General features: G+C 40.5%; 1 protein-coding gene across 3 annotated transcripts; it reads left to right on the plus strand.

Annotated features, from left to right (window-relative positions):
- The first annotated feature begins 211 nt into the window (after positions 1 to 211).
- On the plus strand, positions 212 to 17,154 carry nagpa (N-acetylglucosamine-1-phosphodiester alpha-N-acetylglucosaminidase). 3 transcript variants are annotated; one of them, XM_079227705.1, is made up of 12 exons: positions 212 to 393; positions 1,251 to 1,465; positions 2,422 to 2,689; positions 3,546 to 3,682; positions 3,908 to 4,016; positions 6,414 to 6,542; positions 6,703 to 6,908; positions 13,589 to 13,636; positions 13,997 to 14,125; positions 14,321 to 14,440; positions 14,527 to 15,022; positions 16,577 to 17,154. In XM_079227705.1, the coding sequence occupies exons 1-11, from the start codon at positions 305 to 307 to the stop codon at positions 14,613 to 14,615; spliced, it is 1,539 nt and encodes a 512-aa protein (XP_079083831.1). In that variant the 5' UTR covers positions 212 to 304; the 3' UTR covers positions 14,616 to 15,022; positions 16,577 to 17,154. The 3 variants fall into 3 exon arrangements, with proteins under 3 accessions (XP_079083831.1, XP_079083832.1, XP_079083833.1); XM_079227706.1 differs by lacking the exon at positions 16,577 to 17,154 and having other exon boundaries at positions 14,359 to 14,440; positions 14,527 to 14,594; XM_079227707.1 differs by lacking the exons at positions 14,321 to 14,440; positions 14,527 to 15,022; positions 16,577 to 17,154 and adding an exon at positions 13,757 to 13,791 and having other exon boundaries at positions 13,997 to 14,094.
- The last annotated feature ends 477 nt before the right edge of the window (positions 17,155 to 17,631 follow it).

The raw sequence follows: 17,631 nt of genomic DNA on the forward strand, positions 1-17,631 counted from the left end.
TTTTTTTTTTCCAAGAAAAAGTGTTTGCTTGCTATTGTGTCTTTTTTTAATGATTATTATATCCCTTTATTATTTTATTTCAAAACCTGCTTGAACACGTGTCTCCGTGCGCTGCCGGGCGGACAAGACTACACCTGTCCGCCGCACCTGCGCATCATCCGGGTGTGTCCTGAGTCTCGTGTCGCCGTCGAGGCCCGCCGATCGAATCCGGATCAGCGAGACTCGACAGCGGTCGCAGAGGTTCTCCCGACGGGGTCCACGCCGCAGGTTCCGTGCGCGCGACCAGCGAGGGACGCGACCCCGCATGGCAACGAGCTCGGCGACGCGCCAATGCGCGCGGCTGGTGCTGCTGATGTGTCTCCGGGTCTGGCCGGCGGGGAGCGAGGGGACGAGGTGAGGCACCTTAGGATGCTTATTTATTTATTTATGTATTTATATATCAGGGTTCACGGTCATGGAAATCCTGGAAAAGTTATGTATATATGTATATATATAAAATCCCAAAAGTTTAGTAAAAGTCATGTAAATGTGTTATATTCATGTGTTCATGTGTTCATTTACGCTGAGTTTGAAATAATTAATATGGTTTTAAAAGAAATATAAATCTATATAAATAAATTTATTTAATATATCAATGTTTATTCTTGTAATCAAACTATTGTCTCATTCGTTTGTGTCATTTAAGGTTTACTGTATGCTTTGTATTCTCATTGTTAGTTTAAATACTACATTTACTCACTTTTTACTGTTTACACCCAGAGTTCACTAAATGTTTGTCATGGACATTTAGTTTAAAGTCATGGAAAAGTCATGAAACCCATTGGTCAGAATGTGTAATTATACCACTTATTTAAGTTTTATTTGCTAAGGTGAACATTAATTAAGTTACCAAGGTAATTATTTATAGATTAGACATTTATTTTCCTTCTGTAATGATAAACTTGTAAACTGAAAATATTGTTGACATTATCACTAAGAGTATTTAATGCAAGAAGTAAATCCTCTGCAACCAGGCGTGTTGGTTTGACAGCATTTTGAGTCTGAGCCAAACGGGAACACAATGTAATGAATGTGTCATAATGTACATTACGACACATTCATTACACATTTATACACATCAATACACATTTAAACCCAGTATTCCACATTAATAAAATTAAATTGATGTGACATCATTATGAAAATAGGCCGGTCGGTCTTCAGACCCCACAGATCACCTCAATTATTGACCTGTAAACACGTTCCCGCAGTATTTCCAAGGACAACGACGTCATCCTGCCGTACGCCGAGGGCCACGGCCCCGCCCACACGCATCGCCACGTGAGGGACTACCAGTTAGAAACCCACGGCAGTGAGACGTACGAGACGTGGCCGGCCAGTCGCCACGGAGGCCTCCCGGTGGCCGAGTCCACCGTCTTCACCGCGGACACGCCGCTCGGCGGGGGCGCGTCCCGCTGGGTCTACGGTCAGTGGGGGAGGACCTTTAATAAGCTGCTTCTCATGTTATAAACCCCAGGTTGGGGGCAGAATTCTTCATCAGGAGCTCTTCCTCACTCTCCAAGTCCTCGTACTCCACAGCCTTACAAGAGCTTCTGATGTGACATAGCAAAAAAACCTGCACAGCCTTACTAGAGCATATGAGTCCATTTTACATGTTTATAACACAATTCAACCATAAATATTAACATAAACCATAAATATGACTCGAGGACTCGACAATGACTCGAGAGAGCTCCCCAAGTTATGGAAATATACATTTTCATATCCCTAGCTTGATGCTACACATGATTAGCGCACCTTTCTGGAAAGCGTACAACCCACGGAATCTGTCAATTGCGCCAAATCCACCATCAGGCAAAGCCAAAGCAAGATATCAACCACATTCCAGCCAAAACACTGAAATATGACTTACTTATGGATAAATGATATTTGCTTGCTATGTTTTGGTGCATCTGCTTGAGCAGAGCCCCTCTGTTTTGGAACCAGAGGAGTTCAAGGTCCAGGAAGAAAGTTAGGGCATTTTTGCTTTCAGCGGACCTAAACCTACGGTACACGAAATCTGCACAAAATTAATTACAAAAAATATTTAGCTTCACTTAATCAAAGTCAAACTTTGCAGAGATACTGTTAACACATAGTCATATTTTATAGAAGTAAAAGTGATGATATGCATAATTAAAAAGAGAAAATACATCCAGGAATATATATTTTTCAACCAATAAACCAGTAACACACATACTGATATATGAACCTCTTAACCAGTCTCACAAGTGTTTTCTGTATATTATACCTTTTTTCAAATATTCAAATAGCCCTTGTGTTTGGGGAGATATTCTATATTTAGTATGGGTATGCAAACCTTTCAATTTTTGAGAAAAATGGCTGTGGCTAAACGAGTTAAAGCATCATCGTCGCCTGCAGGTCACGTGACGGTGGTTCGCGACCCGCTGAGGACGCTGTCGGTGGTGGAGCCCGGCGGCCCCGGCGGCTGCGAGACGAGCCCCCGGGTGGCGGTGGAGCAGACGGCCTCGCGGGTCGGCTGCCTGTACGCGCAGAACGCCGGCTTCTTCAACACCACCACGGACGGATGCCTGGGCAACGTGGTGAGCGACGGCCGCCTGGTGCGGGACAGCGGCGGGGTGCAGAACGCCCAGTTCGGCATCCGGAGGGACGGCAGCCTGGTGTTCGGGTGAGAGGAGGGATGGTTTGAAGAGCTTTTAAAGTCTCACAGTGACAGACAGAGGCAGACGGAGACCAGCAGCTCCTTTGAGAGGCCAAATCCCTGTTTTTGTGAATGAGTCTGGTGCGGGACGGCAGCGGGTACCCTGGTCGTCCTGCAACCGCAAGGTAGCCGGTTCGATGCCCGGTCCCACATTTCCCTTTGTCGACGGGTCCTTGAGATGGACACTGAACCCCCAGTTGCTCCATATGCATTGTTAATGTGGTGAATGACTATTCTAGGTGGAAACATCTGGTTTTTAATGAAATATCTACGTAGGTGTATAGAAGCCCATTTCCAGCAGCTATCACTCAGTGTTCTAATGGTACATTGTGTTTGCTCATCGCATAGAAGACTAATGGATGATTAGAAAACCCTTGTGCAATTATGTTAGCACAGCTGAAAACAGTGATGCTGGTGAGAGAAGCTTTACAACTGGCCTTCCTTTGAGCTAGTTGAGTATCTGGATCATCACATTGTGGGTTCATTATATTCTCAGAATGGCCAGAAAAAGAGAACTTTCATGTGAAACTCTCCAGTCTGTTCTTGTTCTTAGAGATGATGGCTATTCCATGTGAGAAATTGCGAAGAAACTGAAAATGTGTCTGGGTGCCCCCACCTTTTGAACGGTAGTGTGTGTATGTCAAATATGTAATATGACGAATGTAATAACGTTTAAGTTTAACAAAGAAAACAGCTTCAGTTCCAGCAAATCAAGAAGTGAATGTTCTCTAAATGCAGCGTTCACTTCGTCTGATGTGGATTCTTTAAATAGTCTGAACTTGTTCGTGGTTTGGCTCTCTAAACGCTGCGGTGTGTCCCTCAGGTATCTGTCCCAGGAGGACGTCCTGGACCGGTCCAACCCGTTCGTCCAGCTCGTCAGCGGCGTGGTGTGGTTGCTGAGGAACGGAGAGGTTTACATCAACCAGAGCCTGCAGGCCGAGTGCAAAATCGTCGACATGGGTACAGCCGCACCGTGTGCACAGGGAGGAGCTGTAGTTGTAGTACGGAAGCCCGTTGCTGCCAAAGTTAAAATAAACACCATTTTCATTACCGGTGTTTGAAATAAATAAAAGCTCCACTGGCAAAGACAAAATCTATGTTTTCCAAAAAAGTAAGCCTGACATCTTTCTGTTGTTCTTTCGTCTTGAACCCTCATATCATTTTTCACTTCTCATGTTCTTGCAGAGGTGTTCCGCGACTTCGTGGACGTGCTGTCAGCGAGGACGGTGGTGGGTCACGACGCCGAAGGCAACGTGGTCCTGTTCCACGTGGACGGGCAGACCCTGAGGAGAGGGTAACGCTCATGTGTTCATCAGGGGCCGTTCACACCAGACGCGACTCTCAAAAACGCGTCGCTAGCAAAGCCATTATTTTCCTTTTAAATGCCGCGAGTCGCATTTTTCGAGCGTTTTTTCGGAGCGCCTAAAAGTTGAAATATTCTCAACTTTAAGCGCCTTGCGCAGAGTCGCACAGCTCATCAATAGGCTCCTTCGTTAGAGCTGCGCCTCGCCTGGAATCCAGACGAGAGCAGGCGGCCGCAGCAGGAGGCGTTGACAAGAAACTGCGATCAAGTTTCATGCCGTGTTCACACCAAAACAGTTGCGAATTTTCGCAACGCCACTTCGCCTATATCGCGCCGCAGGTGAAAAATTCACTCTGTGGTTAATCCGTTTTTTCACAACCATCGCTGGGGAAAGGGAGCGGGGCTTATCTCTGTGTCTTGAAAACATTTACTATTTCCTTCATCCACCAGGTAAATAACCACTAGTTCTGCTTTATACTTGTTGAGGAAGTCCCACACACGTCGGAACATCAACCGCCCCGTGTCTGGGTTCATAACATTATCCGTAGTCACACACAGCTCGACTCCTCCAGGACGAGTGTCTGAGTGAAGCCGTTTCCAGCGCTCCTTCAGCGGACCAGCAGCTTCATTCAGTAACGGCGGTGATGCCGGGTGGAGCTTCTCAACGCTGATTGGCTTTCGCAACTCCGCGTCGGGCGAATTATTCGCTGGAGTTGAAATATTTGAACGCCGGCGAAAAAGTGAAAAAGCGGGAAAAGCGGAGTTGCGAATATTCGCAACGCCGTTTCGCCTCTATCGCGACGTCCGGCGAAAAATCCGCTTTTTCACAACCTAACGCGTCTGTGCATTGACTTTACATGTAATCTGGTCGCGCCGCAAATTCGCGCCGCGTCCGGTGTGAACACGGCATTAGGCTGCAATTTTATGCTGCCTTCAAAGTATACACAGGAAGTCACAGAAAAAATTACTTCCTGTTAGTTCCGAACTTTTGTCTACTTGTAGTTTACAGATCACGTTTGGATTTATTCATATGTGTTTGTAAATATATAGTTATGTAGAAATTAAATTATGAAAGTTATGTGTAGCTGCATCCTTTGGTCTTGTTATGTCTGCCTGTGAAATACATTACTACTGGTTTTGATACGTGTTGTATAAATACGATTTTGTATTAACAACCACACAAGAAATGTTTTTAGATCAAACATGAGACTAATAGTCAATAATCCAGCGTTAAGTATTCCAACTACACATAAAGTAAGGATTTTCTACAACACGTGGTGTTTGCTGTCAGATCTAAGAGCCAATCAGCTCTCTGATGTGGCGAGACCCAGGCATTTCCCATCATGCACTGGGCCACGCAGTCGTTGGAAAGTAACTGCGGCGACTGACTCTGAAATCGACAGCCGGCTTGATCTCGTGAGAGTATCGTTGACCACGTGTGCATGACGTCAGACCAAGTCGGACACAAATCTAACCAGCATGCATTGCGCGCCGATCGCCGCCAATCGATTCTGCGCAGAACTGGCTCATCTCGAACGAGCCTGTAGTCACACTCGGCCAAGGCAGCCAATCGGATGAAGCAAGAGGCGGGCTTTATTACTTTCCCACTTCCTTCCTGTTTTCGTGTGGTATCTTTCCTTTTTATATATATATATATCGTGAAGGTTTTGGGGGCTTGCGCGTTTTTGCAAAGCTGTTTTTGCAAAGCTGTTTTTGAAGCGGCCGCGCTTTTAAAAGTCGCGTCTGGTGTGAACGGCCCTTAGGCTGCCGGCAGTGTGTCTCTTCAATAGAGAGATCTAGCTGGTTTTGTTTCATGAAGACTGTATCTGCCAATCAGGAAATCCGTCGGCGTGACTGTCGGTTATGAGTCAGACCACACTGCACCACGCCCGCCGCTGAGCGCCGTGTGGTTTGACAGACATTATCTCTCCTGCTCGGGCTCGCCTTCACTGCATTCACCGCATTCTTTGGTTCTGTTGGCTGTCGATCGTAAAGAGAAACCTCGGCGTGGCTGAGGAATCTGAGGAATCTGAACCAAGTCCTTTGTCTGCATTGACGTGGTCCTCGCTGCCTCATGATGCGTATTTTATTGGTTTTTAAAGTTATATTTATGTGTTACATCCCTTGTTTGTTGCCCACGCCTTTTAAAAGTTTGAATCTGAGCCTCGGCAGACGAGTCTGGGAGGAGGCGAGTTTTTTCTGCATTGTTCTCCGAAACAAATGAGAATCGAAAATGACAGGTCCGGCCGGTCGGTCGGCCGTAGAGTGGCCTGCTCCTCATCCTCACGCTTCCTTCTTCAGATGTTGTCTGACTTCAGTCAACAATCACTGTTTGTGTGTTAAAACACGTCACAACGCTTATGGCGCTTGTTTGTTCATATCTGACAGGATGAATCTGTGGGAGGTGGCCGAGTTCCTGAAGAGCCACGGCGTGATCAACGCCATCAATCTGGACGGAGGCGGGTCTTCCAGCTTCGTGGTCAACGGCACGCTGGCCAGCTACCCGCCTGACATATGGTGAGCCGAGCCATATGTTTCAGTCCCCCTTTGCAATAAAAAACACATATGAATTAAGGGTGACCTTTGACCTCCGCTCACCTGGACCATTCCTGCCTCGTTTGTTTTTTTTGGGTTGATATTTAATTAAAATCTTCACTGCGGTGCTCCGTCTCCCCAGTACACCAGACAGCAGGTGGCGCTGTGCCCGGACCGTCTCCACCGTGTTGTGCGTCCACCAGCGGCGCTGCGAGCCGGCGGACTGCAGCGGACACGGAGACTGCGTGGACGGAGGCTGCCGCTGCCGGCGGGGCTGGCGGGGCGCCGCCTGCGACGCGCTGGCCTGCAGGCCGGCCGCCTGCGGCCCACATGGGGTCTGCACCGCCGGTACATGCTGTTATTGTTGTTGTTGTTGTTGTTGTTGTTCTTCTTCTTCTTTTCTTTTCTTTCGTTTCTTTACTGCGTTTCTTTACTGCCTTTCTTTACTGCGTTTCTTTACTACCTTTCTTTCCTGTGTTTCTTTACTATCTTTCTTTACTACCTTTCTTTACTACCTTTCTTTACTGCCTTTCTTTACTACCTTTCTTTACTGCGTTTCTTTACTACATTTCTTTACTACCTTTCTTTACTACCTTTCTTTACTACCTTTCTTTACTACCTTTTTTTACTACATTTCTTTACTACCTTTCTTTACTACCTTTCTTTACTACCTTTCTTTACTACATTTCTTTACTGTGTTTCTTTACTATCTTTCTTTACTACCTTTCTTTACTACCTTTCTTTACTACATTTCTTTACTGTGTTTCTTTACTATCTTTCTTTACTACCTTTCTTTACTACCTTTCTTTACTGCGTTTCTTTACTACATTTCTTTACTACCTTTCTTTACTACCTTTCTTTACTACCTTTCTTTACTACATTTCCTTACTGTGTTTCTTTACTATCTTTCTTTACTACCTTTCTTTACTACCTTTCTTTACTGCCTTTCTTTACTACCTTTCTTTACTGCGTTTCTTTACTACCTTTCTTTACTACCTTTCTTTACTACATTTCTTTACTGTGTTTCTTTACTATCTTTCTTTACTACCTTTCTTTACTACCTTTCTTTACTACCTTTCTTTACTACATTTCTTTACTGTGTTTCTTTACTATCTTTCTTTACTACCTTTCTTTACTACCTTTCTTTACTACCTTTCTTTACTACATTTCTTTACTGTGTTTCTTTACTATCTTTCTTTACTACCTTTCTTTGCTACTTTTCTTTACTGCCTTTCTTTACTACCTTTCTTTACTGCGTTTCTTTACTACATTTCTTTACTATCTTTCTTTACTACCTTTCTTTACTACCTTTCTTTACTGCCTTTCTTTACTGCCTTTCTTTACTGCGTTTCTTTACTATCTTTCTTTACTATCTTTCTTTACTACCTTTCTTTATTGCGTTTCTTTACTGCGTTTCTTTACTGCATTTCTTTACTACCTTTCTTTACTGCGTTTCTTTACTACCTTTCTTTACTGCGTTTCTTTACTACCTTTCTTTACTACCTTTCTTTACTGCGTTTCTTTACTACCTTTCTTTACTGCGTTTCTTTACTGCGTTTCTTTACTATCTTTCTTTACTACCTTTCTTTGCTACCTTTCTTTACTACATTTCTTTACTGTGTTTCTTTACTATCTTTCTTTACTACCTTTCTTTACTACCTTTCTTTACTGCCTTTCTTTACTACCTTTCTTTACTGCGTTTCTTTACTACATTTCTTTACTACCTTTCTTTACTACCTTTCTTTACTGCGTTTCTTTACTACATTTCTTTACTGTGTTTCTTTACTATCTTTCTTTACTACGTTTCTTTACTACCTTTCTTTACTGCGTTTCTTTACTACATTTCTTTACTGTGTTTCTTTACTATCTTTCTTTACTACCTTTCTTTACTACCTTTCTTTACTGCCTTTCTTTACTACCTTTCTTTACTGCGTTTCTTTACTACATTTCTTTACTACCTTTCTTTACTACCTTTCTTTACTGCGTTTCTTTACTACATTTCTTTACTACCTTTCTTTACTACCTTTCTTTACTGCGTTTCTTTACTACATTTCTTTACTGTGTTTCTTTACTACATTTCTTTACTACCTTTCTTTACTACCTTTCTTTACTGTGTTTCTTTACTGCGTTTCTTTACTACCTTTCTTTACTACCTTTCTTTACTACCTTTCTTTACTGCGTTTCTTTACTACCTTTCTTTACTGAGTTTCTTTACTACGTTTCTTTACTGCGTTTCTTTACTACCTTTCTTTACTGCGTTTCTTTACTACCTTTCTTTACTGCGTTTCTTTACTACATTTCATTACTACCTTTCTTTACTGCGTTTCTTTACTACCTTTCTTTACTGCGTTTCTTTACTGCGTTTCTTTACTATCTTTCTTTACTACCTTTCTTTACTACCTTTCTTTACTGTGTTTCTTTACTATCTTTCTTTACTACCTTTCTTTACTACCTTTCTTTACTGCCTTTCTTTACTACCTTTCTTTACTGCGTTTCTTTACTACCTTTCTTTACTACCTTTCTTTACTACCTTTCTTTACTACCTTTCTTTACTGAGTTTCTTTACTACGTTTCTTTACTGCGTTTCTTTACTACCTTTCTTTACTGCGTTTCTTTACTTTCTTTCTTTACTACCTTTCTTTACTGCGTTTCTTTACTACCTTTCTTTACTGCGTTTCTTTACTGCGTTTCTTTACTATCTTTCTTTACTACCTTTCTTTACTACCTTTCTTTACTGCGTTTCTTTACTACATTTCTTTACTGTGTTTCTTTACTACCTTTCTTTACTGCCTTTCTTTACTACCTTTCTTTAATGCGTTTCTTCACTATCTTTCTTTACTACCTTTCTTTACTACCTTTCTTTACTACCTTTCTTTACTACATTTCTTTACTGTGTTTCTTTACTATCTTTCTTTACTACCTTTCTTTACTACCTTTCTTTACTGCGTTTCTTTACTGCCTTTCTTTACTGCGTTTCTTTACTACCTTTCTTTACTGCGTTTCTTTACTGCCTTTCTTTACTGAGTTTCTTTACTACGTTTCTTTACTGAGTTTCTTTACTACGTTTCTTTACTACCTTTCTTTACTGAGTTTCTTTGCTACCTTTCTTTACTATGTTTCTTTACTACCTTTCTTTACTGAGTTTCTTTGCTACCTTTCTTTACTACATTTCTTTACTGCGTTTCTTTACTGAGTTTCTTTGCTACCTTTCTTTACTACATTTCTTTACTATGTTTCTTTACTACCTTTCTTTACTACCTTTCTTTACTATCTTTCTTTACTATGTTTCTTTACTACCTTTCTTTACTACCTTTCTTTACTATGTTTCTTTACTACCTTTCTTTACTACCTTTCTTTGCTACCTTTCTTTACTATGTTTCTTTACTGCGTTTCTTTACTGAGTTTCTTTGCTACCTTTCTTTACTACATTTCTTTACTATGTTTCTTTACTACCTTTCTTTACTACCTTTCTTTACTACATTTCTTTACTGTGTTTCTTTACTATCTTTCTTTACTACCTTTCTTTACTACCTTTCTTTACTGCGTTTCTTTACTGCCTTTCTTTACTGCGTTTCTTTACTACCTTTCTTTACTGCGTTTCTTTACTACCTTTCTTTACTGAGTTTCTTTACTACGTTTCTTTACTGAGTTTCTTTACTACGTTTCTTTACTACCTTTCTTTACTGAGTTTCTTTGCTACCTTTCTTTACTATGTTTCTTTACTACCTTTCTTTACTGAGTTTCTTTGCTACCTTTCTTTACTACATTTCTTTACTGCGTTTCTTTACTGAGTTTCTTTGCTACCTTTCTTTACTACATTTCTTTACTATGTTTCTTTACTACCTTTCTTTACTACCTTTCTTTACTATCTTTCTTTACTATGTTTCTTTACTACCTTTCTTTACTACCTTTCTTTACTATGTTTCTTTACTACCTTTCTTTACTACCTTTCTTTGCTACCTTTCTTTACTATGTTTATTTACTGCGTTTCTTTACTGAGTTTCTTTGCTACCTTTCTTTACTACATTTCTTTACTATGTTTCTTTACTACCTTTCTTTACTACCTTTCTTTACTATCTTTCTTTACTATGTTTCTTTACTACCTTTCTTTACTACCTTTCTTTACTATGTTTCTTTACTACCTTTCTTTACTACCTTTCTTTACTACCTTTCTTTGCTACCTTTCTTTACTATGTTTCTTTACTACCTTTCTTTACTGAGTTTCTTTACTACCTTTCTTTACTATGTTTCTTTACTACCTTTCTTTACTACCTTTCTTTGCTACCTTTCTTTACTATGTTTCTTTACTACCTTTCTTTACTGAGTTTCTTTGCTACCTTTCTTTAATACATTTCTTTACTGCGTTTCTTTACTGAGTTTCTTTGCTACCTTTCTTTACTACATTTCTTTACTATGTTTCTTTACTACCTTTCTTTACTACCTTTCTTTACTACCTTTCTTTACTATGTTTCTTTACTACCTTTCTTTACTACCTTTCTTTACTATGTTTCTTTACTACCTTTCTTTACTACCTTTCTTTACTACCTTTCTTTGCTACCTTTCTTTACTATGTTTCTTTACTACCTTTCTTTACTGAGTTTCTTTACTACCTTTCTTTACTATGTTTCTTTACTACCTTTCTTTACTACCTTTCTTTGCTACCTTTCTTTACTATGTTTCTTTACTACCTTTCTTTACTACCTTTCTTTACTACCTTTCTTTACTATGTTTCTTTACTACCTTTCTTTACTACCTTTCTTTACTACCTTTCTTTACTATGTTTCTTTACTACCTTTCTTTACTACCTTTCTTTACTACCTTTCTTTACTATGTTTCTTTACTACCTTTCTTTACTACATTTCTTTACTACCTTTCTTTACGTTTCTTTACTGAGTTTCTACACTACCTTTCTTTACTGAGTTTCTTTACTACCTTTCTTTACTGAGTTTCTTTACTACCTTTCTTTACTGCGTTTCTTTACTACCTTTCTTTACTGCGTTTCTTTACTACCTTTCTTTACTGCGTTTCTTTACTACCTTTCTTTACTACATTTCTTCACTGCCTTTCTTTACTACCTTTCTTTACTGAGTTTCTTTACTACCTTTCTTTACTGCGTTTCTTTACTACCTTTCTTAACTACCTTTCTTTACTACATTTCTTCACTGCCTTTCTTTACTACCTTTCTTTACTGAGTTTCTTTACTACCTTTCTTTACTGAGTTTCTTTACTACCTTTCTTTACTGAGTTTCTTTACTACCTTTCTTTACTGCGTTTCTTTACTACATTTCTTTACTGCGTTTCTTTACTACCTTTCTTTACTGCGGTTCTTTACTACCTTTCTTTACTACATTTCTTTACTACCTTTCTTTACTGAGTTTCTTTACTACGTTTCTTTACTATGTTTCTTTACTACCTTTCTTTACTGAGTTTCTTTGCTACCTTTTCTTTACTGCGTTTCTTTACTACATTTCTTTACTACCTTTCTTTACTGCGTTTCTTTACTACGTTTCTTTACTGCGTTTCTTTACTACCTTTCTTTACTACATTTCTTTACTGCGTTTCTTTACTACCTTTCTTTACTATGTTTCTTTACTACCTTTCTTTACTGAGTTTCTTTGCTACCTTTTCTTTACTGCGTTTCTTTACTACCTTTCTTTACTACCTTTCTTTACTACATTTCTTTACTACCTTTCTTTACTGCGTTTCTTTACTACGTTTCTTTACTGCGTTTCTTTACTACCTTTCTTTACTACATTTCTTTACTGCGTTTCTTTACTACCTTTCTTTACTATGTTTCTTTACTACCTTTCTTTACTGAGTTTCTTTGCTACCTTTTCTTTACTGCGTTTCTTTACTACCTTTCTTTACTACCTTTCTTTACTACATTTCTTTACTACATTTCTTTACTACCTTTCTTTACTGCGTTTCTTTACTACATTTCTTTACTACCTTTCTTTACTGTGTTTCTTTACTACCTTTCTTTACTGCGTTTCTTTACTACCTTTCTTTACTACATTTCTTTACTACCTTTCTTTACTGCGTTTCTTTACTACGTTTCTTTACTACCGCCATCTTGGATCCGTAAGCCTCCCTTCGTCTCTCTGGACATTATTCTACTGCACAAACTATTAGCTTTCCTGAGCCTCACAGCTTCCGTTAAACCTGTCTCTCTCTTGTTAAACCTGTCTCTCTCTCTCCTCTTGTTAAACCTGTCTCTCTCTCTCTTCTCTTGTTAACCTGTCTCTCTCTCTCCTCTTGTTAAACCTGTCTCTCTCTCTCTTCTCTTGTTAACCTGTCTCTCTCTCTCTTCTCTTGTTAACCTGTCTCTCTCTCGTCTTGTTAACCTCTCTCTCTCCTCTTGTTAAACCTGTCTCTCTCTCCTCTTGTTGAACCTGTCTCTCTCTCCTCTTGTTAAACCTGTCTCTCTCTCCTCTTGTTAAACCTGTCTCTCTCTCCTCTTGTTAAACCTGTCTCTCTCTCCTCTTGTTAAACCTGTCTCTCTCTCCTCTTGTTAAACCTGTCTCTCTCTCCTCTTGTTAAACCTGTCTCTCTCTCCTCTTGTTAAACCTGTCTCTCTATCCCCTAGTGGCAGAAAGAGTTCATTGATCTTTTATCGTCATTTAGTTAGAATTTACAGCCCCGACTTTGGGGAAGTTAATGACTTAAACTTTGCTTTCCTAACTCAATCAAATGAAAAATTGCATTAAAAAAAATACACAGATATGAATTTACTCAATTCTAATGAAATATTACATTTACATTTTTAATTGTTTTTAAACATTTTTAAGAAATAGGCTTATAATGTTAAAATGATTGCAGTCTCTTGAACACATTTGCTACATAATAGCTTTACACGTCTGCTTCACGTCACACGGACGCGCTGCTCTTCCCTTCTTCTGTTCTTCTCTTCCCTTCTTCTCTTCCCTTCTTCTCTTCCCTTCTTCCCTTCTTCTCTTCTTCTCTTCTTCCTCCAGCTCGGTCTGAACACCTTGATCACACATTTCTGTAACCGTCTCTCTGTGTTGCAGACGGCTGCGTCTGCGCTGCCGGCTGGAGAGGAAAGCACTGCAGTGAAGGTAATCAGATAAATGGATCCACCGATCACATCCATTGATAAACGGATCATGTCTGTTAACCCTGAACATGTTTCTCCTGTTTATCGTCCCTCTCTGTCTGTGCAATGTGTATTTTTACAGATTATGTGAAACAGCTATACTAGTATTTCTCAAAGGTCAGCGTTATGAATATATATATTTATTTCAAACCTTTCCTGGGTTTCATGGAATATTAATCCATGTGTGTTCATCTCTGCAAACCTTTTCCTGCCCTTCATGCTCTGCTACAGTTTTATTTTGTTTTTCAAGTTGTTTGTTTTTCTCTGTTAAGATCTTAATTAAATCCTATTTGCTTTAACTTGTTGTTCCTCCCTGGTTCAGAATGCTCGCCCGGTTCCTTCGGCGCCGGCTGCCGACATGCCTGCGTCTGCTTCAACGGCGCCGCCTGCCACCACGCCAGCGGCAGCTGCACCTGTCTCCCCGGTTTCTACGGCAACTTCTGCGAAAAAGGTAGAAAGCCGTGAATAATATTCACGTTTAGAGCTTTAAATGCACAAGTTTCAACTTCTCATCACCAGGGCTTTTATTGTGAAAGGTCTCGTGGGATGCTCAAAGGTATTTGTGTATTTAGCAGTGCAGGACGTGTGCTCCTTTAAATAAGCAAGCCAAAACTCTGGGCCTCATGAACCCTTGTGTCTCCGTCAGTGTGTCCCCCGGGTTATTATGGTCTGTCCTGTGCTCAGAAGTGCCAGTGTGACGACCAGGGTCCATGTGACCCGCTGACAGGAAGCTGCTCCTCGATCAGCGCCGCCGCGTTAAACAGAGGTGTGTAGCTCTTCTTCACCACGTCGAGGCTCAACCGTTATTAAAAACATGAATAAATACATATTCACGGCTCTTCTCCTCCTCAGCGGGTCTTTCTCTGGCCAGAAAGATGTTTGCGTTGTGGAGGCAGCAACACGAGGAGACGTGCAGCGGCCAGCGCTTCCTCACAGAGTAGGTGTCAAAGGTCACGTCGGATGACTTCAGAATGACGTCATATATTTATATTTGAGGAACCCGAGCCATTTAGTCTGACTTAAAAGTAGCGCCGGCTCGGGGTCCGTGTTTACTTCCTGTCAGCTGATGTCACATGATCGATTAGTGCTGATCGGCTGTTTGAAGCTGTACAAAAATGAGGCCGTCCTGCATCAGAGAGAGAGAGCGCTCGCTCGCTCGCTCGCTCGTGTATCTAGAGGGTTTGACGGCCCCGCCTCTTGTTGGCTGCTGCGCTGCTTGTGTTTGTGTTTTTGTGTTCTGTGTTGCAGGTGCAGCGGGTGCGGTCGGGTCGTTGTTTAGGCTACTGGGAACACCTGGGCTGTTCCCAGTCCTATAAGATGGCTCCTCACCTGCTCCATGTGGGAGAGAGTAAGGGGAACCTCTGCTCCCTACGCTCCACCGTCTCTTTCCCTACTTTCACTCACACAGACACGCCCACTCACCACCTGACTGACACGCCCACTGATCACCTGACTGACACGCCCACTCACCACCTGACTGACACGCCCACTCACCACCTGACTGACACGCCCACTCACCACCTGACTGACACGCCCACTGACCACCTGACTGACACGCCCACTGACCACCTGACTGACACGCCCACTCACCACCTGACTGACACGCCCACTCACCACCTGACTGACACGCCCACTGACCACCTGACTGACACGCCCACTCACTACCTGACTGACACGCCCACGCACTACCTGACTGACACGCCCACGCACCACCTGACTGACACGCCCACTGACCACCTGACTGACACGCCCACGCACCACCTGACTGACACGCCCACTGACCACCTGACTGACACGCCCACTGACCACCCGACTGACACGCCCACTCACTACCTGACTGACACGCCCACGCACTACCTGACTGACACGCCCACGCACCACCTGACTGACACGCCCACTGACCACCTGACTGACACGCCCACGCACCACCTGACTGACACGCCCACTGACCACCTGACTGACACGCCCACTCACTACCTGACTGACACGCCCACTCACCACCTGACTGACACGCCCACTGACCACCTGACTGAGACGCCCACTGACCACCTGACTGACACCTCATGACCTCATGACCTCATGTCTGGTTGTGCGTCGTCTTTGACGACTCCCGTTATTTGTCGCGTGACAAAGGGGAGGCGTTCTCGGTTCAGTACGACCTGCAGCTTTTTAATCAACATGATAAACTAGGTAGTTAGGTTAGCTAAATGCAGATTCCTTTGAATAGCACAGTGCTGCACTGTTATAGTTATAGTCTATTTTTTATGGATAAAATGCAGAATGCAAAACAAGATTTATTTGGTGAACAACTAGTTTTGTTTGTGCAACTGAGCTTGAACAGTAAAACCTTTTTATTCTCTTTTTGGATTTTAGTCTAACTATTTCCTCAGTCTGATTATGAATAGAAACTGTTAAATATATACATATATATATATATATATGTATATATACATATATATATATATATGTATATATATATATATATATACATATATATATATATATATGTATATATATATATATATATATATATATATATATATATATATATATATATATATATATACATATATATATATATATACGTATATATATATACGTATATATATATATATATATATAGCAATATATATATATATTATATATATATATATATATATATATATATATATATATACATATATATATACGTATATATATATATATATACTGTATGTGTGTGTGTGTCAAAACTAAAACACAAAGGTCTTTTATTGTGTAGGAGTCTGGTTCTGTACCGTTTAAATAAACCAGGATCCTAAATGTGGTGCGTCTCCGTTCCACGGACCGACTTAGTAAACAATAAGTATTGAGTGTTTGTCCGTGGAGGCGTTTGGAGAAATGACCTCTGACCTCTCCGCAGGCGCTCGTGGCTGATCCTCACCGCCTCCCTGGCCGCGCTGCTGCTGCTCCGGCAGCTGCTGCTCGTCATGCGGGCGAGCCGCCGGTGGATCCTGCACGGCTACCTGTACATCCACGTCTCGCTGGGCGACGGGCCGCTCCCCCTGCGCTGAGGGACGTCCTGCTGGACAGGGAACATGCCGGGAGTATGGATTATTATTCCATGCATGGGATCAGGACTTCCCTGCTTTGGAGCTGAAAGCCTACAAAAAACTCGACGCCATCAGTCGCTGTCTTTCAATCATCTTTTGGGGGAAATGCCGGTCAGACGTAGAAGATTAATAAAGAAGAGTTAAGCAGCTTTATACCGAAGATGGAGACGATTAAAGAGTCAGACAACTCAAAGAAGACAGAGAGTCTCTGGAGAAAGGAAAGCAGACTCACTGGTGGGAATGTAGCTAAGCACTGAACTTAAAATACTATATCACATTACAATATTATGTTCATTTGAGGTTGGGACTAAACAAACATTTGGAGGTGTCAGTTAGGGCTCTGGGGAATTGTGACTGTATTTATGTTTACACACCAAACAATCAATTCATGAATATTATATATATATATATATATACATAGTATGTATTATGTGTAATATATATTATATTTAATGTATTATGTTATTATATATATAATATATATATATTAAATATAATATATATATATAATATACATTAAATATATTATATATGAAATATAATATGTACTATGTATACGTATATACATAGTATATAGTATAGTATATATTATATTTAATATATATTATATTTAAGGTATAATATATATATATATATATTTAATATATGTATTATATTTATATTATACATATATATATATATATATACAGTAGTATATATATTTATATATACATAATACAATACATATTGTATATTATATATAATATAATTAGATTAGCTCATAATTAAAATAATTTGATTTAAAAGAACAAACACTAAAATCAGTCATAATAATCTTGTAATGGAGTATTTTATGGTGTGGTATTAGTACATGAGTTTGATTGTA

The sequence above is a fragment of the Taurulus bubalis genome (assembly GCF_910589615.1).
Source record: "Taurulus bubalis genome assembly, chromosome: 12".
Lineage (NCBI taxonomy): Eukaryota > Metazoa > Chordata > Actinopteri > Perciformes > Cottidae > Taurulus > Taurulus bubalis.